Source organism: Cyprinus carpio, chromosome A4 (assembly GCF_018340385.1).
Source record: "Cyprinus carpio isolate SPL01 chromosome A4, ASM1834038v1, whole genome shotgun sequence".
In the NCBI taxonomy this organism is placed as follows: domain Eukaryota; kingdom Metazoa; phylum Chordata; class Actinopteri; order Cypriniformes; family Cyprinidae; genus Cyprinus; species Cyprinus carpio.
This window is the reverse complement of record NC_056575.1, coordinates 20,203,863-20,226,020: the sequence shown is the minus strand read 5'-3', so window position 1 is coordinate 20,226,020 and position 22,158 is coordinate 20,203,863. Positions and strand designations below refer to the sequence as shown.

Genomic DNA, 22,158 nt, shown 5'->3' with positions numbered 1-22,158 from the left:
AAAAAACCTGAAAAAAATATTCTCAGCTCTTTTCAACATTAATAATAATAATAACAATGATAAGATAATAATAATGATAATAATGATTGTAGAAAATCAGATTGTTAAAAGGATTTCTGAAGGATTGTGTGACTGGAGTAATGATGCAAAAAATTCAGTTTAAAAGTCAGCTTTGATTGTTCCTAATAAACTGCACTCACAAGTGAATATTAAATTATGTTGTGGGATAATTAAATATATTCTAAATAAACTACAAACATAAAATTATATACATGTATTTTGTCCTCACATTCTTTCTTGTAACACATCTCTCTCAGTGACACAGCTGACTGAATGGCTCATTATGCAGCTCATTATGCAGGCCTTTGTCTTCTCAGGTGTGAATTCATGATAGTTGACGCCTACTCGCATATGACTTTTACCAACAAAAAGTGTCTTAGAAAATTTAAATCAATATAAAAAAAAAAAAAAAATGAAAGATAGGCGGAAGATTGTTTATTTGAATTCTGGCGCTCTCTCGTGACGGCTCGTGATGCGTGCTCTGATGCACCTGTCATCTGATGGAAGCGGAACTTCGCCTTTTTCTTTATTTTTTTATTTTTCACAATTTTTTATATATGTGTGAGTGTGTTTTATGTTGAATGTGCCTGTATCTGCATGACAACCATCTGTTTGAGTGCAAATCAGCTCGCTATTACTGTGTAATCACGGCTATCAATGTGAACGCCATCTATATGAATAGAGAGTGCTTTATTGACTTTATGGCGCATTAGTATTATTACCATCTCTATAACTGGCCATCAGCACATCAATTGACTATATGACCAGAATTCATAGTAAATCATGCATTTCTAGCAATCTCAGGATGTTCTGTAATTGGCATACAAAGTTAAAACATTTTTATTTTTCTTATTTCTTTTTCTTACTCAGATCATTCTTATTGTATCTTTCTAGTGCTTAAATAAATCACTTATATGATGTCTAAGTTTCTGCCTATTGTTCTATAATTGAAAAAAAATATGCAGTGGTATGTTTAATGACTAAAATAGTTTGTAGAAACCTTCAATACAGTTAGTAAATATTGTTTATATTTGGGGGGGTGGGGGAACTAGACATAGTCTCAGAAAAATGGTTGCAGGAATCTAATTTTTCATGGTATCTTCTTCAGATTTGAAATAGAAACTCATGAGACATTTGACTTTTAACCCATTACTTTTCTAGATTGCTCCTGGACTGATTTTATGTATTTTTATATCAAATAAAAAAAAGAAATCAGTGTGGTAAAAAAAATTCAAGGCACTTCAGTGTCTATAACTTTTAATATTTTTGAGCATTATCAACTCTGGTTGATAAAAAGTACAGCCCAAAGAGTCTTCTTTCCAAAGACACCAAAATTATGCAACACACTGAAGTAAGGAACTGTTACAATTTTAAGTTAGGTAGGGCACTTTCAACTGTGAGTCCCATAATAGGGGGTGCTGGCTAACAGGTTAAAACTATCATCCACAGACAACTGGTTTTGGGTGCAGGAAGGGGAACTATTATTGCTTCATAAAGTAAGCAGCACAGCACAACAGTTCATGTGCTGGTCATCACCTAATTAGGACCCACAGTAGATAAATATCATGTGTGGATAGCAAGAAACTAGCAGAAAACTCTGTATATTTATGCAGTGTGCGCATGTCAATAGAGTAAATCCGATCAGAAGCTTGAACAGGGTTTCTGCCGGATTTTTAGGCTCAAATTTAAGACCTTTTTAAGACCTGCACAAATAAAATTAATACCATATGAGCGGGGTTGGGTAATGTCTGTAAAAAGCATAATTTACAGTTCAGATACAAGTTTTCACAAAAACAAACGTTTTATAAAATGCTAAACTTTACATTTCAGCCTTTAAAATCAAAAGTATTAATTATTATATTAATTTTAACAATTATTATAGATAAAATATATAAATTAAATAATATGAATTAGGGGTATGCGATATTGACAAAAAATTATATCTTGATCATTTTCTGAGATTTTATCGATATATTAAATATATATCGATAATTAAATAATATTTTGCTAAAGAGTGTGTTATTGTGCTGATATCTTATCTCTAATTGTGCTAACAGCTGGCTCCTGAATTTTTTGATATTCTTCATCTTCTGTGTGGTACGTTCACAGCAATAATAGAAATTAATCATTTCCAACTAGTTTTATGGCCATTTTTACCTTTAAGCCATTTTTTCTAAAAGTGTGTACCATCTTTTGAGTCAAATTCTTGCATTTGGGCTTTTACCAAGCAAATTAAATCAAATTGATCTTTGCAATGCAGAGGAAACACTGAAGTGGCATTTAGATGCATTTACACACTGTTTAATGCAGCTCTGAGTTACATGGAATACTTTAACTTTTAATACATAAATAATGCTTTGATATTTTAAACATAAAACATTGAAAACTGACATTTGAAATTAATTAAAAAATGAAAAGGTACCTTAAATGTGAAATTAATCAATTAGTCAATTAGTCACTGAGTCATTGCGTTTGAACTGAATCATTTACATGGGCAATTTATTCATAAACGAAACACGTTGTGTTGTTCAGAGACGCAAAACAGCACTATGGCTGTGTTTGGAATTATTTTTGTTGAAGAAATAGAGCAAAACACAGGAAATAAGGTGTCTAAAACTTAAGTATTTTAACATTAACTCCTTGTTTACTGAACTGTTGTATAGTCAATATCACATTTGTAATCATGCTGACTTTTGGAGAAAAAAACGTCACTCTTCATGTGATATTAACTATATGAAATATATACATTTTCTGAAAAATTCCTCTTGAAATCATAATTAAGGCTTTCATGTACAATTTAAGACTTTCTAAGGCCTTAAATTTGATACAACTAAATTTAAGACTTTTTAAGACCCGTGGATACCTTGTTATATTCAAGTTTACAATATGGCTAGCATAAGCATCATCAAGCGCGAGCGGCAGGCAGTCAAACAAACTAATTAACATTACTACGGTTAAAGTTTTAAGAATTAGAAAGTGAATGCTGTATAGTTTATCGTGTTAAATTTTAAATAATTTAATAAAGTATTAGATTTTAACAGTTAACGTTACCTTTGACTGCCTCTGTGACTGCTAGTGAGCTAATTAACCAAACAGAGCATTTATTTATTAAATTAAATAAAAATAAAAAAACGACAAAAATACAAAACACTACTCCTCTTTGATGACATCTAACATTATATCAGTAAAAACTATGAATAAAGGCAGATTTATAGCGCTCCGTCCGCTGGAAGTTGATCGTTACAGAACAAAATGATGGGCACGCGCAGTCGCACACTTAACTCTTAAAGTGACGAGTGCTGCTAGTTTAAATGTTAACTTGTCCTGTGCCCTCTTTCAATAAATCTGTCACTGACAAACATTATCACTATTTGCTTAGCAAACTATTTGTTATTTGACTCTTTAGGGGCTCCGCAAATATTTTCTATATATATTGAAAATAATTCATGCCATCTTTTAAAATGCTTTATGAATTTAGTATATTTCTCAAATAAAAGGCTATCCAAATGGTATCTTAACAATAATAATAAATGTAGTGCAATAATATGCAAAGTTATCTGGAGACTAGCTGACCATGTCGCTACAACATTCTCCATGGGGCTAACTAGTGATGTCTTTTGAGGACGTGCCCACGACGTTTCTGGGACATTAGCCGATATTCGAAAAAATGGAACTTTACTACGACATCCTCAGAACGTCGCCATAAAGTAATGTCGCGCTGACCAAATGACGACGAACTGGTGACGTCCTCACAACCTTCTGTGTTTGCTGGGTTACAATGTATAAAAGCAAGTAAAGGCGGCTCCCTTTAAAATCACTTAAGTTGTCAATTAATGAAGCTCTTTTTACATCGTGTGCACTTTGTTATTTATAATGACAGAAATTGAGTTTAAATGTGAGGACATTATATTAATCTGTCCATTCTTTTCAGTTTCAGTGATTAAGTTAAATCATGACCAGGTTTAATTCATTCTTTCTTGTTTTAGTTAGTTCTAAATAATGGGAGCGAAATTATACAGTGCCTCACTTTACTAAAATAAAAAAAAAATATTTAAAAAACATGCAACAATTTCTTAATCAGTGTACAAACAGATATCTTTTTCCCAAGTAGTTTTCTTTCAATAAAGGAAAGGTACGATAACAAAGTATGGAGTGCGTGTCAAAAATGCATGCTATTTTATTAAAGATAAATATAATTTTTTTTTTACGTGTTACAAATATAGCCTAATAGATGCATATTGATCCTGTCTGTAGCCTAGCCACTAAAATAGGCTACCCCACTTTTAATGCTCCTTGAAAAGTAAACCACCATTTTTCTTAGGGTAAATATAACAATGTTAAAAGTTGAGTTTTATTCTACATGTGGTGGGCTCTCACTAAACAATCAGTGGGGCCTTTGTAAACATGTCTCTGCGCAGCCATTGTGTTTTGCCAAATCTTCCAGGCACATCGAGATCAGCCATGACACTGTAGCTACCTTTCAAATTACTTCCCAGTGGTCTTTTATAGGCTTTTCACACAACTTTAACGCAAATATGTAGCTTGACCTAGGTTGTAGAAAAAATAATTAAAAAAAAATAACACATAATTCCCTTCCTCCCCGAGCAATCTTCTCAATTGGAAACTGTGTTAGATGAACCAGGTAAACTAGGAATTAATTTTTGATGATCAGAAAGTCAAAAAGCAACAGGATGGAGCCTTAATGGATGAGAGCAATCAGGAAATTATTTTTAGAAGTATGAGAATAATTCGACTTTTGCTGTTAAACAGGAAAGATTTGAATAAGAAAATTATGACAGAATGCTGGAAGGAAATGATGGATTTGGTGAATTTTGGTTTGGAGTTGCAATCTCTAGCAAATGTTAGTAAAGCTTTAGATTTAAAGTCGTCGGCCATGTAAATCTGAAAAGCCTAAAAATCCCTGTAATGTGATATACATTCGTTTAGAGTGGTTGGCTCAACACCAAGACTCCCACTTATGTATATACTTTTTTGATAACGGTGCAACGATCTTGCAAGGAGTGCTTTTGCAATAACGGTTGCAGAACTATCCTTCTTTCTTAAAGTGTTGTTTTTTGATATTTTTTGTCTTATCTAAAAATCATGTTTGCGATATAGTTTAGACACGACTACTTGCCTGCCTGACGCCTTTAAGATGTTTGGTAATTGTTTATAGTAAAAATAGAGATAGATTAGCTTGCTATAACTGGAAAGATGCCCGCAATTACTTTATCTGAACTCTGCTAATGGGGATGTTGCGACCTGATGAAAGGTCATACTTCTGTATCCATGGCAACTTTTTTAGGGTTGTTTGCGTTGTGTTCACCGAAAAATGGACATGCCGAAAGAAAGACGTTTGATTTTCATGACTATAAAATGCTATGTTTGGAACACACCCAGGTCAGCAATTCAGGGGGAAAACTTCTCACTGTTTACTTGTTATTGGAGTTTGCTGTAAGAGTGAGGGGTGGAAGAATCCCGATGAAATCCAAGTTCCTCTAGGGTGATGTGTGTGTAAAACGGAGTTTTAAAACAAGTCTCTGCGGAATGACCATTTATTAAAAGGAAACTATTATCGGAAGGTTATACCTCTACCGCCATTACGAAGTCCCAGGCTAGCGCAAAAAGACCTTCAGTGTATGAGCAGGTCAGGACAACGGGTCAGAAGAGAGTATGGAAGCTTCTATGACATGTCCGTAAAGTACAAGAGGTAAGGGTTGGTGAGTGTCGTTATGGCAACTGTGTGTGGGAAACAAAGAGGTCTGAGTAGAGACGGAGTTATATATATCTGTAATCAGTGATAACAAAAACACAACAGCTATATGAAAGGAGGAGAGTGAAAGATGTTGTAAGGTACCAAGGACAAAGGACTACACACGTGCATGGGTTGTGGTAGTAGCACCACTCTACCACTACAGTCATATGTATAAGCTAGGAACTCAGGATGGGGTGATGATATTTACACACAGGCCTACATATGAAGTACAAGTGGTAGAGTCCCTAGACTTTTGGTTGAAACGGTTCTATGTACGTCATTGTACGCACCACATCAAATCTTGTGCTGGAGACACGTGTTTAGTGAAATGAGGCCCCCTGGAGATGTTGGTTTTTTGTGGTGCACTCACGACAGAAAATAGGTTGTTGTGACTCAGTGAAATATAATCGATAGAGGGCCCCTGGAGATTTGGGGGGGGCTCACACAGAAACATGTGGGGTGATCTGCATTAAATTAACTATTTACAAAGAAATATGGGATAATAGTATTATCACTTAAGGTATTGTGGTATTTTTACAGGAAAAACACATATAAAATACATCGTTAGAGTGTGAGTGCTAGTTATTATATATTAAGATAAAAATACAAACTAATTTTATATTAGCCCTTAAGAAAATCACATAGAAAATAATAGTATATGTTTTCTTTCTTTTTATGCAAAGTTTTCAACTATTGTCCAAAGCTGTTTTTGTTGCGGGTAGGGGGGTTACCAGCAAAGTAAATGTTGTAGTGTCTGTATGGAAGTGAATGGAGTTATCAGTATCAGGGGGCGAGGCGAAAAAAAGACCCAAAACGGGGCTTTTTTAGTAAACTGATGGGCTGATGTCGTGTGGACAGGGAGGATAGGGGTAAGTGTGGTGTGATTGGTAAGGGGGATTATTTTCATTGCACATCTCTAGAAACCACCATCAGGGGCTGTGGTTGCCATTGAAACATAGCGTCATTGTCGTAAGATGCGTCATCAAGAATTTACCCCTGTACCACGAATGCCAGTGGGGAAGGAAAGAATTGTTGCATGAAATGAAGGTCCATGGTTGGTCGTTACGTTAAGACTGGTCTTAAATTTGCACTGCATGTTGGCGAAAAGTAAGATGTTGAAGTGACGTAAACAAAATGTTCCGACAGGGGTGTGCGTGCGATCGCAGTTTGTCTTTGCTGAGAAAACATTGCCATTGAGGAGGAATACAATGCTGCCAACATTGATTTTTAAGAACAAATGTAGCAATTTTACACTACAAAACAATAATAAGCAAAAAGGTCTTGCATGGCCACCAAAAATGATATATAAAGTGAATGTTGTAAACCCCTTGGCTCCCCGCAAACCGCCAAAGATGTACAGAAACGGTTTATAAACATGGTACAGGAAGCATACAGTGAAGGAAAATATCTCAAAGCAAAGAAAAAAACCCAAGCAACCAGCGTTGGACCAACGTCCAAAATTACAAAAATTTACAAATGCGAAAGGATAAGTTGACAAAGATCGATGGAGATGATTTTGCCGACGTTTTTGGGGAATCCCAAGCGTGACTTCGGGAGCGAAGAATGCGGAGTTTCCTGCACGAACGCTACACACCTGCTAGGGGGGGTGAAAAAAAATTAACCTCATACATCCGTAGCATCAGCTCCACTGGTCTCAACAAGTAGTAGTTTTTCTGTAGTGGAGTTGCTGTTGTTACCACTCTATGGGCCAAAAGTCACAAAATCAGGACAAGACGTCCATACGTAATAAAATAGACTTTAGTTCCTAATATGGTGTAATATCTCAGTTGGATTCCATAAGGCTAGACTGGCAGACATGTAATTATACTTCGAATTCGTAGACCAACATTACCGCCATGTTCAATTTTCAAATGTTGTTCGAGGGAAATGTCAGGAGAGAAAATGTTGAGCTCTCAGCTTCATGGATCTACTGCTTACATGCAAACAAAATAATTTGGTTGTTAATCGATTTGATGGCTCAATCGGACCTATGAAAACCACGTCATATAAAACACCTTAATCGATCCGATTGAGCTCGATCGGAGATGAGAATTTATATCTAGATTGATTCGCGGTGTGTGGTTTATTCCTCTGTTATAATATGATGGATGGGAGTGATGTTGGTAAACACCTCGACTTCGGATTTGATGCCGAAAATAAAGGATTTTATATGCGCATGTGCAATTGATACAGAAATCACGCCATAAAGGACGTAGACGCTCGGAACAAGGTGATCTTCCTTTTTAATAGATTGTTGCATAAATGCGTGTCCTGTCATTATAAAACTCTCTTTCAATCTGCAAGCTGTTTGAAGTGGAGCAGGACAACCTCCCACCAGTCCTTGTTTTGAGATTACAAATCCACAGGCAACCCGTTTTGGTCATGGGAGGCGGCATTTTACTGTGTGATGAAATATGACGCAGCAACACGCACATACGGTTTATATGTAGTATTTATCCATAAATTGATACTTATGTAAGGGAAACAGGTTCAATTTAGCGCCAATAGGGCAATCATTTAAGGTTTTTTAAAGGAATTGTGACAGAATCACTGTTGCACGGTCTGATTTCAATTGAGACGGCACAGCGATTCAATTTTGAACGATAGCCGTTTTAACATCAAAATCTGCACTGGATATTAATATCCAAAGTATAGTGAAAACACTATTAATTAGGCACAGTCAATAAGATCGGCAGTTTAAGGGACATTAACTGATCTAGCACAAAACACAAAGATACTGATCTTTTGAAATATGAATATTATTAGATAAATCATATAAAGACAATAAACTTAATCTAAACACCATAAGCACACGCACTCACACATTCAACTACAAAGTTGCAGCAGGATAGAAAGTTAGGGCAAGATACATAGAATGAGTTTTAATCTGAGTGAATGAAATGTGTGAACAATTCCAAGTTTACAGCCAATACATGAAATACATAGACATGAACAACCATCAATCACTTAATTAACCCTCGCACTGAGTTCCTCAATGAGGTTAAATTTATATTAGATAGCTACACCAGTTTAGTAGTCAGAGTCGGGTGGAAGTAAGTGTGTCTTGCGTTGCCCTGTGTAAAGGGGGTTCGCCTTTGTTGTCGCTGAATAATGGGGTTTCCCGAGGTTGCTGATTGGTGGGCCGTTCAGTAGTCGTTGAAGTGGCCGTCTGGGACCGGAAGCCCGTGGTGGGCGTTGGTGAAGTGGACGCGAGTGTGGGCTGGTTGAAGATGAAAGGGAACCGAGGTCAGACTCCCATACACGGTGTTACAAAACTTAAACTCCCCTCACGAAATCTCAACGGAAAAGAAAGACATCCGTAAAAGACTAGAAGTAAAAAGTTGACACGACTAGTGGTGTTTCTTTTCCCTCGTCCGGCTAAGTGCGAGCAGCTGGCACTGACAGGGCGAAGCACGTGGAACGGTCTAAAGGTGATGGACTAAACGCCATGGATAGAAGCTAAAGCTAAAAGCAAATGCTAAAGCTAGAAAGCCAAATTTGACACCTCAAATGTTTGTTTGACCAATTAGATTTTGTCTTTGCTCGGGGTGTGGTGTGCTTGTACTACAAATTCATAAATCATTTGTATCTTATCAATCACGTGGTCTGAATTTGTAAAGTGCATTAGTACCTCTTTGTCTGTGAGTGGTGTTAACCCCAAGTGTATCAAACAAGCACTCAAAGCACATTTTTGCAAGTAGCCGTAGTTTTGCTCTCACCGATGTGTTCCAATTGGACAGCTGCGTCGGGGTAAATTAAGTAACAAACACTGATTAGTTAAAATATATATTAAGATGAACCTTTAGTTAATTCTATGAGTTTATGTGCATTCTAGAAACGAATTCAAGCAGGACCAAATATCAAGCTATGAGCCTGTGATTATATTTTCTCTAAGCTACACAGTATACACCATATTTGAAATTGACACATTTTTACCCGATAGAGGACCCAAAAATCAAAAGTAGTCATAATTGACATCACCTCAGTCGTTTCCAAACACGTTGAGACATCCGTTCATCTTCGGAACACCGTATAAGAGATGGATAGATTTAGTACGGAGGAGCTTTCTGTCACCTCACATTGAGAATGTATGTACGGTATACTGTCCTACGTCCAGAAAGGTAATTATAAAAACATCTTCAAAGTAGTCCATGTGCATCAGAGGGTCCAGTTACGAATTTTGAAGCATCGAAAATACATTTTGGTCCAAAAATATCAAAAACCTACCTTATTCAGCATTGACTCCGATCACGGGGTCGGTTATGATAGCGTGCACAGCAAATAACGGTTCGACGAACGAATCACGAAGATGTAACCGGATCCTTCTTAGAATTCACCATCAAGTTCACCAAATCGAAGTGGCTGCAATCGTTGTTGGATTTAAACAGGTTGCGCTCAACAATTACAGCATTAAATCCACAAATGACTTAAGCTGTTAACTGGGGTACATGGATGACACTCCCTCTGAGTTCAAATAAATCAAAATCCCGGAGTAATTCAGTTACCTCACACATTACAACTGACTGAACCGAGCAAGATACGAACGAAACATTGAATTCGTTCTAGAGTCAAGTCACCGTTTCTGTCGGACACGCGTCCAAAGCATTCGAGAACCGAGGAGCTGATGATATGCGCATGCGTGAAGCAGAGTCTGACCGGTCACAGTCAATTGTTTTCGTTCGTTATCTGGGCTCGAGTCATCCAGCTTCAGTCAGGTGTACTGTTTGACGTAAAATGAATTACTCCGGGATATTGATTTATTTGAACTCATAGGGAGTGAAGCCATGTTAAAAAAGTTAAAGGCTAACAGCGGTCAGTCATTTGTGGTCCCTAATGCTTATTGTTGACGCGAACCGTTCAACGATTCTGTTCGATGTTGGTCGTAACTGGTTCAAGAAGATCCGGTTACATCGAGTGATTCGTTCGCGAACCGGATGTGCTTTGTGAACGCGCCTCATAACAGATCCCGGAGGAGAAGTCAATGGTGAATTAAAGTCGTATTTTTTTTATATTTTTTTTTTGGACCCCCAAAAATGTATTTCGATGCTTCAAAAAATATTAACGGACCCTCTGATGGCACATGACTACTTTGAAGATGTTTTTATTTACCTTTCTGGACGTGGACAGTATACCGTACATACATTTTCAATGGCAAGGGACAGAAAGCTCTCTGACTAAAATGTGCTAAAATCTATTTATACTGTGTTCCGAAGATGAACGGAGGTCTCAGACGGGTTTGGAACGACATGAGGGTGAGTCCTTAATGACCAATTTGAATATTTGGGTGTCCTAACTATCCCTTAATAGGGTGTGCAGTATTATTATATAGTTACTATATGATATATATAATATGAATAATAAAAGAAAACAATTACATTATGCCTCGCTCGAACTCATCCGGGAGTGGTGAGGGTGTTTTCACGCAGTTCCCATTTTCTGATCCTTCTCTCTGGTGGGGGGGGGGAAGGTATGGTTGATTGCTCTTCGGGGCTGGATATTCAAGCGCACCCATAAAACTTACTAAAGTTGTGGAGGCGTCTTGCAGCGATCTTTTTCCCTGATGATTTTTTTACAAAACAGGAGCCTTGTGGATCGCATAGTACTGACATTATCAAGCTGTGCCGTATGGTGTTTCCCATCCAGCGGTGGTATGTGAACAACGCTGTTGTATGTGTCCTTTCTATTTGTATAAGCTGGCATTTACATGCCACAATGAGCAATAAAATGTAGTTTTGATGTAAGTTTAGTAAAACCAATTTTTGGGGAGGGTTCTTGCATTTCTATTATACTGATACTACTTTTTATAGATATTAGGGGGCACCATATATTTGGTAGAATGGTGTTTACATGAGAGAGATATCTAGTCAAACCAATGTGAAACTATGTTGTACTACTCATAAGGGTGCAGTCAATTGCATGTTATACTACCTACTACTACTACTACTACTAATAAGTAAATAATAAACTAATACACAGTGTGATTAATTGTTCGTGTAGCTCTACTAGTGTTGACTTTGAAAGGTAACACTTCCGAAATCTCTGCAATAAACAATGAGTGTGATGTACACATGTGCTGCGAGAGATTGAGATTCACTTCCGACGCTTGCGCAGGCTAAGCCAGAACGTGTGCACATGTCACACACCAAGGAAGTCGGCCCTGTGCCCTCAGATCCACTTGGACGTGGTTGTGTACAAGAGTTAAAAAAAACTATTATTAAATACGGTTCGTTTTCTCACACAAACGTGCTCGTTTCCGTGTCTTAGGCCATCAGTGATGTACATTACAATGGGGAACTGGTTTAATTTGGACGTTCTCTGCTCTGTGCATGTTCTTGAGGGATGAGTGGTGGTGACCATAGACCTGCATTAAATGACTGACAGACAAGAACGGTTTGACCTAAAAATATCAAAATTGAAACTTACATGCGGAAACAAAGACCACACCTACATCTTGGATGCCCTTGAGGTAATCTAAAACATACCAAAATTTTTTTTTCAAAGTGAACTATCCCTTTAAGGGTCGTAAACCCTTCCCACAAAAGCCCAGTGCAAATTCACTGACCTTGGTACCGAGGGTGCCCAAAAGGCGAGTGATTACAAAAGATCGCTGATGGAGAAGGCCATGCTGCTGTTCCGTCCACAAAAAGTTTTTGGAAGGGATTTTCAACCTTCAAAGAAAGATTGCTTCAACGGGCTCTACACAAAGGTTGTAAACCTCGTCAAAGATTGTTAGGTGTAGCCCAGACCCCAGCTCGACAGAGGTCTGCCAAGAGAGGGCGCCGTGCGCCAGCGCGTAGGACGGAGGAGGCCACACTCCGTGTGGAGTGAGCCCTCACCCCCCAGGAGCGGCACATGGTAGGTACAGCCAAGGCGTTATGGCATTCCACTAATACCAGTGACAGCTTCCCTTTCTGCTGACCTCAAAGCAGACCAGGAGCTGCTCAGAGCTTCTGAAGCTCTGGGGTGCGGTCCACGTATATGCAGAGAGGCGCATGCTTACAGGACCACGCAACGTCAAGGCTGGATATGCCTCTCACCAGGGGCAGGTGTGCTTGCAGGCCCCTTCACCACTCTGGTCCCCCGGAAAGAAGGGTGGGGAAACCTTGGGCACCTATCCTGGCCGTGCACTACCTCCGGGCTGGTCTCACAATGTGAGAGTAGGCTGGCCTGAACACAAGGCACTCTTCACTTACCGAAAATGCTTGGAGGTCCCCGACCCTCTTGATGGAAGTGAGTGCAACCAGGGAGCTCGACTGGTCTAGACAGGAACTTCTTCAGCTCGACTGAGTCAAGTGGCTCAAAGGGACCCCTCTGAAGTCCAGCCAGAACAATAGAGATTCCCATGAGGGTATCAGGGTGTACTAGTTGGATTTAAACCCTTGGCACCCCTCAGGAGACCTCCACGTCACTCATGCCTCCCCATAATCGCCCGGCCGTCCCTGCATCATTGATGGTTGCATGGCAGCCCAACATACACTTTCAAGGTGTAGAGTGTTCAGCCTAGCTCCACCTTCCTTGCAGGACAAAGAAAGCAAGACTCGGACCCGAGCATCTCCTGGTCTTCTCATGAGAAGAACACCATTCGTGAACATACGATCCCTTCCAAAGCATAAGCCTTTAGCCCCGTAAAGGGGCTAGCTGAAGCGATAGTCTTCCACCGCCGTGGCAGATCACTATGTCGCCGCGTCCCTCCAAAGCCACACCGTGGAGGTGTTCCAAAAGCGGTGGACCGGGTGCCATAGGGTGCCCCGCCCTGAGAGAGGAGTGCCCTCCCAGGGGGATGTGCCAGGGAGGGGCTGGCCACGAGGATCATGCGGAGTTCCTAACACCAGGTCTCGTGTGGCCCAGTTAAGGCGCAACCAACCAGGACCTGTTCCTCGTCCCGCCTGACCTTGCACAGTGTCTGTGCTAGCAGACCACTTGGGGAAACGCTACTTGCGTGTGAGCCCGTGAGGCCAGCTGTGTGCTTAGTGGCATCCGCATACTCCAGGGGGCCTCTGGGACAGGGAAATAGTACAGCTGGCAGTGGGAGGACCTCTGTGGGAATCTAAACAGGTCTACCTGGGCTTCCCTGAATCAACTCCCAGATCAGCTGGATCGTCTGGGGATGGATTGCCCTCCCAAGATTTCTTTATTATTATAAATAAATAATAAAAAAAAGAATCTCAATTAGCCCCTTATTTTCCATTTCTGAAGTTTCCATTTCTCCTGACAGTGGCAAGTCATGATAACATATTAATAATTCATAGACCTAATTTAAAAGCAAATAAACCTTTTTATACTAGATTCAACTTGAATTTCAATACTATTAAAACAGACTTTATATATCTCAAGAGTGTATAAGTTGAAACTTGTACGGTAAAATGTCACAGTGCATGTTAAATAGCCTAAATGAACTTGTTTCTTATATATCCAAAGACCTTGATTGCATGTTAGCATAAAACTAACAATATAATTTGATTTTTTTTAAAATGAACAATTCCTGTATAAAATGGGACAGCAACCTTTATTTCAAACATTTTCAAATCATCCACAGCTGAGCAAGGAAAAAAAAAAAAGCGGAAAAAAAAATGGATAAAACCATACACGCGAAACTTGTAAATAGTTACCAACATAGCCTAGATTAGGCCCAGACTCTGTTCCTAAGTATACATTGTAATTTTTTTTTACCCACAGTAACAAATTTTAACCGATTAATCACCATTTTTCTATGAACCGAAATGAAAACATTTAGCTTTTAATCCATGTATTTAAGTAGGCTATAGGTCTATTATGTAATGACTGTTTAATAACAATAGCATGCAGTAAGAGCCTTTGTGTAAAGGTCTTTCTTTTAATTTTTGATGCGTAGACTGTAGCCTAAGACTATCCACATGTTTTGAAATTAACTCTGTCTGTAATTTTCTAATGGTTTTTAAGGGATTTTACAATGTTATATTATAATGTTGTTGTTGTTTTTACTTTGTCCTTTCATCTCCTTTTTACAAACCAACATTTTACAATTACATTCAGTTGGCAATCCGTCTCTCTTTGCGCCACCTGGCGGCAGTTTTCACCGAATGATTTTTTACACACGACTGACTTGCTAGTTTAACGCCACGGCCCTCTGCGTCGAGTATTACCCATTCTGGTTGTCCACCTACTGTAGAATACCTGAATGGACGGATTAGATGGTCAACTGATCTAAAAATAGGCACATGCATTTTGGCTATGGCACAGTCATATAGTAACAATTTACTACTTTCTCCCCTGTTTTTTTTTTTTTTCCTTTTTTTCCTGATCATTTGGAATGAGAATAAAAAAAAAAAAAAAAAATGCTAAATAAGTTCAAACATCCATTCAATATCTATTAATTCCTGAATATTACTGATGAACTGATCAAAAAGTACTGTTCACATGCATTTTACTACTATATAGTATAGTAATATAGTAACAATTTTGCACTTTCTCCTGTTTTATTGTTGGCTTCCTCTTTTCTTATCATTTGGAATGAGGATAAACACACACGAACCACACACACACTGCACACAAAAAAAAAAAAACATGCAAAATAAGTGCAACATCTGATTCAGTATCCTACTGTTTCCCTGAATATTATGAAAATTTGAGATGGCTGCCTTATTGACGTCAGAATACTCAATTAGACTGTGAACTCTACGACCCCACATAATTTCGTTCATGAAGGCCTAAGATTTTTTTCATTTACCGTATATCTCAATTCTTTAAGCCCTTTCAAAAAAAAACCACAATCTTTTGGAAATCCGGATTGTCAAAACGCATTTTCCTCCCCCAAAATCCCGCCCGGGCCGCCTGAAAGTCTAAAAACAAAACATCAAATTTTTTTAGCCTCTAAAACATTACGGAAACTACAGAGCTATTGGCAACAACATTTTGCAAATAAATTGTTTACACAAACAAAGAGATTGTTTCCTGTCACGCATTTAGATTGCTGGATGTGTTGTTGTTATTATTATTAGTATTCTTATTATTATTAATGGAGAATGATTTGGACAGCACCCAAGTGGCACCTGTGGGAAGTGGCTCAGACACGGAGTTACAGAAAGGCACTGCAAGCAAGATAACCTTGAACCATATCCTGGAAAAGAAAAACACTATGAAGTATAACACTGGCGGATGCAAAAACTAAAATTAGAAATAGAAAAAACTGGAATTAGAGAAAACTAAGCTAACTTTGGAGCTACAGAAACTTGGACATGAACTGTAGATTTCATTGACTGATATCAAAGAATTAATCAATTAGCTACTTAATAATAGTTTAGGCGAAACACTGCAGGTGAATAGGGATTTTTTTTTCTTTAAACATATATGAACTAGAAACTTTACCAATAAAATTAAATACATTATAAGAAATTTTTGCAATGCAAGTTTCCTGACAAAACATGTTTAGTTATGCAAATGAGCTTATATCTAATTAAATATGCGCATAAGCGGCAGCTAAAGATTATTGAATTTCATAATTTTTCATACTTACAGATTAAAAATTACACTTTTTTGTAACAGTAACTCATTAATAATTTTCCCCAAAGCTATACTACACAAATTAATACATATATAGACTGTGTGTGACTTCTTTGTGTGATTTTTATTATAGATAGAGACATAATAAAAGGAAGACAAATCGAGGAGAAGTGCAGCAGAAAGAGGATAGGAGTAAGAAGTGGAGAGAGGAGAGGCCCCAACTTAGTCTGCCATGCCTGCCACATATGTTTGCCCTTCTTTAAGCTCTTGCTTGTGTCTTTTGACCTTTTTGTCTGTCACAGCTCCTTCTTTTATATTTTGCACAAGCAGAGGTCAAAGAATCTGCTTTTACTATCCAAAGCTTGTCTGCACTTTTGATTGCACTAACTGTGACCTCTGTGGTCTCAAGCCACAATCTGTCCATAACAGATAACATGGCAGAAGCACCTTTATTGAATGTTGAAATAACCAAACTGGCTGCTGCCTCCACTCTCTTTTTGCCAACAAATACTGTTTTTGTACACCTTGACCAAATGACAGAATTTAAGCACTCATTAGCATTTTGGGTGCCCCCAGGTTGCATTCTCTTCAGTAGGCTATCGCTGGACATCCTATGATATAATGGAATAAGCTTTTTGCCAACCTCTTTTGTCAGAGAGCAGCCTGCATGCTCATTGTAACTCTCTGGTGTCACACCATGTTCCTCTGCTTTCCTGTACCTATAATAATTTTGCAAGCTTTTACATTTTGCAGCGGTGAGCTTGCCTGCTCCTCTTCCACCCAATTTACTCTGTGCACTAAGTTTTCTTAGAGCTGTACCCATGTTTGTGCACATGGTTGATGCATTCCAGTTTTGTTATTTCATGTCCTGGATAAGTATTCAGTGCAACAACCTGCCTAAATGCAGTACTGTCTCCATCAGAAAGCATCTGAGTGTACGCAGCTGATGCTGGCTTATGGATCTCCCCCCACCATGTCCTTAGCTGATTCCTGCTCCATGGCTTTACTGGAGCTAGAGAAGTTTTTTGTACAGTCGTGCTTTTCTTTCCATGTGTTGTACTCTTCCTATGTTTGTTTTTTTCCTTTCCTAGCATTTTCCTTTAGAGCACATGCATGACAATAAAATTATTAAACTTCAAAGTCTATCAAAAGCCCTGTAATAAGGTCTATGTCAAAACCAATGCCATAGTGTGAAGTAAAGCCCCTTTTCTGCAAGTGCCATCAAAAGACACTTATGTTAATGACAGCTCTGCATCCTCCCTCAGAAATTTCTGCCACATCTGGGTCAATGTCTGCATAAGCCTGTCTGACCTGATTTCTGGCCCTTCCTAGTGACTTCAAGCCTCACTCTATCTCTGCCACTAAAAGTAAAAGCATATATCAAAATGTTATTTGATCAATCAAAATTAATGTATACAAGCACTAAAATATAGTAATACATCTTTGTAAATGTAAATATAAATCAGGATGATTCACCCGTTATTCATTCATTGTACAGTGGGAATATAGTAGGCTACCTAAACTGTCTGAACAACCTGTTACAATGCTCGAAAATGTCTAACTATCTAACTTTACCTGTCACTCTTCTATCCTGTCTCTGAAAGGTCTTCACATGTAGCGTAGGGTATATATACCCAGTATCTTGTATCTATCTTCTCAGAGCAGCATATCCCAGTCCCTAACTCGTGTGCTAACAGAACCATTCTTATGTTTATATCAAAGGCTACATCACTCCTTGTTGACTCCTGTAGACGTGAGGATGAGAACACACTTTTTCTGTAGCCATTTTCTAGTGATTTACATTTTTTGCACTCCAGCAATAGACTGCTACAAAAGCCTTGATTTTGGGGATCTATATTTATTTGTAGATCATTTGACATACAGTTTGGACAAATCAAGTCCTTAATCAACTCGTTCAAATGCGACACATGCATTATTAGCCACGGCTGTGCAACTTGGCTGTGATCCACAGGGATATTGTCCCTGTGTCTTGTAACCCTACTGTCTTTGTAGTGCAGGGTGTTGTCATGTTTGTGTGTATTGGTTATATTCTAATGAGTATTGTGACATCACACTGTCCTCGCAAACCGTTTTGTCCTCATAATTCAGGTTTCTGTCTCCTAGGACATATGTCCTTGTAAATCAACAAAAAATCAGGATGTTGTATATCTTGTTTTATAAATGATATATATAAAAAATAATTTAGAGTTTTGATGCCCTGATTTTTTAAAGCATTTACATTTTTATTTGAAAGCTCTACTATAAAAGGAAAGCACAGTCCCTATAAAACACATTTTTTTCTGGTTTGAAGAAACTGTCCTTACAATGCAGTCTTACCTGTATAGGTAGGTAGGTGTGTGTGTGTGTGTGTGTGTGTGTGTGTGAAGAATCTGTGCAACTACAGCAATAGAGTTCCCTGAGAATTAATCTTTCTAAATAAGGAACCAGATCTGTGTGTGTGTGTTGATTTCTGACTGTCATTCTTCTGGTTCTCATGTCTCTTCCTGAAAGAAAACAGGAAGCAGGTTACAATTCAGAGGAGAAAATAGAAATATTGTTTGAGGTGATGAAATTGATCTTTCTTTAGTTATTTTCATGTATGAGTGTCATCTTAAGATGTGTCATTGGTCACTTTGAGCTTCTGAGAATTTAATGCTGTGCTGAAGTCATTTTGATAGTTTTATTTAAAGCTCTTGATGTCGTGATCAAACAGATGATCAAGTGTGTCTTTGTCAGTGAATCATGGAGAGCTGCTCATTCTGATATTGTTGTCACACCGTGTGAAATCACTGTTTCTCTCATTTTAATGTTTGTTAGTGAGTCTGTGATTTCAGTTTTTCTCATCATGCACTCTTTACTCTGAGACAGAAACTATCACTCAACATCTTGATGCGTCTGCAGACAGTTCTATACGATGAGCTCTATAACATACTCATTTAATACAACGAGCAGCATTTCTACTTCAATAAATGTTTACTTCAGTTCACTGTATATGTTGAACAACAGAATTATAGAAATATAAAGAACTCTCAATATTGAAAACTCCCATTGCAAATATAAATGTATAAAGTTTGTTTGCTTTTAAATATAGATCCATTAAGTGTAAAGTTTGAAAAGTAGGACTGAATATCTAATAAATATATTTAATGAATTCACACATAATCTGTGCTTTCATGCATGTGCTGAAAATCCCCAGTTAACTATAACACAAAATCACTTATCTTACTCCACAAATAAAGTTAATATAAATACCAGAAGCAGTTGGAACATATTAATGAATTATTTCTACCTGTACTTTCGATTTCACTATGTTTACCTCGTTTCACTATATTGAACTGCTGTTGTTCACAATGAACGTAAGACAGTTAAAGTGCATTTAAACTGCAGAACATCTACATGTGAGTAAAGTACACTAGTGTAAAGCTGCAGGTCAGTTCAGTATAGGTTACGTTTACACTGCAAGCTAGTGCTCAATTCCGATTTTTTCTCAGATCCATTTTTTTGTGTAGCTATTCACATTGTTGTTATAAATGTGGGCAATATCAAGAGCTGTAAAATACTTGAGTGATTTTACTTGATTATTTTACTTAAGTATTATTTTGTTGGATTTGTACTTTATTCAAGTACAGTTTAAACTGGTTACTTGTACTTTTACTTGATTACATTTCTGGAGAAAAACAGTACTTTTTACTCCTTACAATTTTATTTCATCTTAAAAAGTAAAAAGTACAAAGTACACACTGCTCCGGGTGTGTGTTCACATTGTGTGTGTGTGTTCACTGCTGTGTGTGTGCACTTTATCTTAAAAAGTGCAGAGCACCAATTGCTGTATGTCACTTCACTTCACCTCATTTCATTTTTATTTTATCTTATGCACAACAAAATGGTAAACAGAAGTTTAAATCTGCGTGCTCGATGTGAGAACCAATGATCATTGTTTTTAAGCATTAAAGGGTTAGTTCACCCAAAATGGACAAAAATGTATTTTCGATGCTTCAACAAATTCTAACTGACCCACTGATGTCACATGAACTACTTTGAAGATGTTTTTATTACCTTTCTGGACGTTGACAGTATACCGTACATACATTTTCAATGGAGGGTCAGAAAGCTCTCTGACTAAATCTAAAATATCTTATACTGTGTTCCAAAGATGAACAGAGGTCTTACAAGTTTGGAACGACATGAGGGTGAGTCATTAAGGACATAATTTTAATATTTGGGTGAACTAACCCTTTAAGCACACACATTTCTACTTCAGTTGTGACTTTCATCAGGTAAATGTCTGGCTTCAAAAAGTTTACTATCAAATCTGAGGAAGCATACTTAGGTAGCAAAGTTGCGTTACCCAAAAGTTTATTATTCTTTCTGTTTTGATAGAGCCATTAACTGTGTAATATATTAGCTAAATGCTCAATATTGCAAATAAATCAGTGATGAGAATTTGAATACAATTAATATTATTGTGGGAATGCATTTTTTTATTTTATTTTTTATGAAATGTTACAAATCTGTTAAAAGTCTGTTTAATGCAATAGTCTGTATTTAAATATTTTAAATAATTAAAGTTGTACTTTTTTACTTTTACTCAAGTTTGTTTTTGGCCAGATAAATGTACTTTTAAATGAGTAAAATTTTCTGTATCTGTACTTTCAATTTGAGTTAAATTTTAGAGTACTTTTTTACAACCCTGCCCATATCAGATTTCCAAAATGAACAGATCATGGTTCTGAACTGACCCACAGACGCGTCAATAAAGAACAATACCAACAGGATTTCCAGGCTTTCACAACAAAATCTGCCCAATTGCTTTCTCAAAATTAGTCCAAAGCTAGCCCAAACACGTTCAGGGAGGTAAACATCACGTTAGTTGAAAAACAAGCCACAGCAAAACTGGAAAAGCAGCCTAAATCCGCAGGGAAACTGTGGATTTGATAACACTTGCGCAGCACCTTGTCATACGGAAGTAAACACGGAGGACATAAAGTAAGCGATTATGCGTTTATTTATAGTGTGATCTGCCACAGAAGCCAGCGAAATTATGCACAGGCAATTTCAAAATAGAGACAAGGATGTGACAAAAACAGCAGAGTTTTGAAGCTTTTATGATATGAGCCCTCATGTTTTGTTTGTATATAGAGTTGTCACTGTAGTTCTTATGAGTTCTGACACATCACTTTGATTACACTGACTATCTTTCGCAACTGTCTTGATGACTTTGGGTATGTTAAATCTTTGAAGTGTCTCCCGTCAGCACGGAATTATGAGAATGTTGATCTAGATTGACATAAAGTACCATAAAATACAACATGACTGTTCACACTGCAGTCGTATTTCAAAACATGTGACATGGATTGGATTTAAGTGAAGTGAAAGTGAAAATTTGTGATATTTGCCAAGTATGGTTACCCATACTCGGAATTGGTGCTCTGCATTTAACCCATTCAAGTGCACACACCACAGCAGTGAACACACACACCGTGAACACACACCCGAGTAGCGGGCAGATATATACAGTGCCGGGGAGCAACTGGGGGTTTCAGTTGCCTTGCTCAAGGGCCACTTTAGCCATGATATTGAGGGTGGAAGAGAGCACTTTTCATTCACCGTCGAGACTTGAACCTGTGGATCCTTCTGGTTACAAGTCGCACTCTGTTTAAAAATGTACTCAAGACTTTACAGGTTAATGTTAAGGTCGTGTGATGATGTCACATCATCCGGTCCTGTTAATTCTGCCTACAATCTAAAACATTTCGAAGAATTGCATTTTTATTAGTTTTTTAGGATAGCTTGCCTGCCTCACTGTGTCTTCCATTTTCAGTAAGATGTCACTATTGATGATCAACTTGATTATTTTAACACTC

General features: G+C 37.8%; 1 protein-coding gene across 1 annotated transcript in view; it reads left to right on the top strand.

Annotated features, from left to right (window-relative positions):
- The window catches only part of LOC109081667, a 61,465-nt gene that overhangs the window by 1,268 nt on the left and 38,039 nt on the right, over positions 1–22,158 (top strand). The window contains exon 4 of the mRNA XM_042746208.1: positions 12,800–12,972. Coding sequence (XP_042602142.1) covers positions 12,800–12,972 — 173 coding nt within the window. The remainder of the gene's footprint in view (positions 1–12,799; positions 12,973–22,158) is intronic.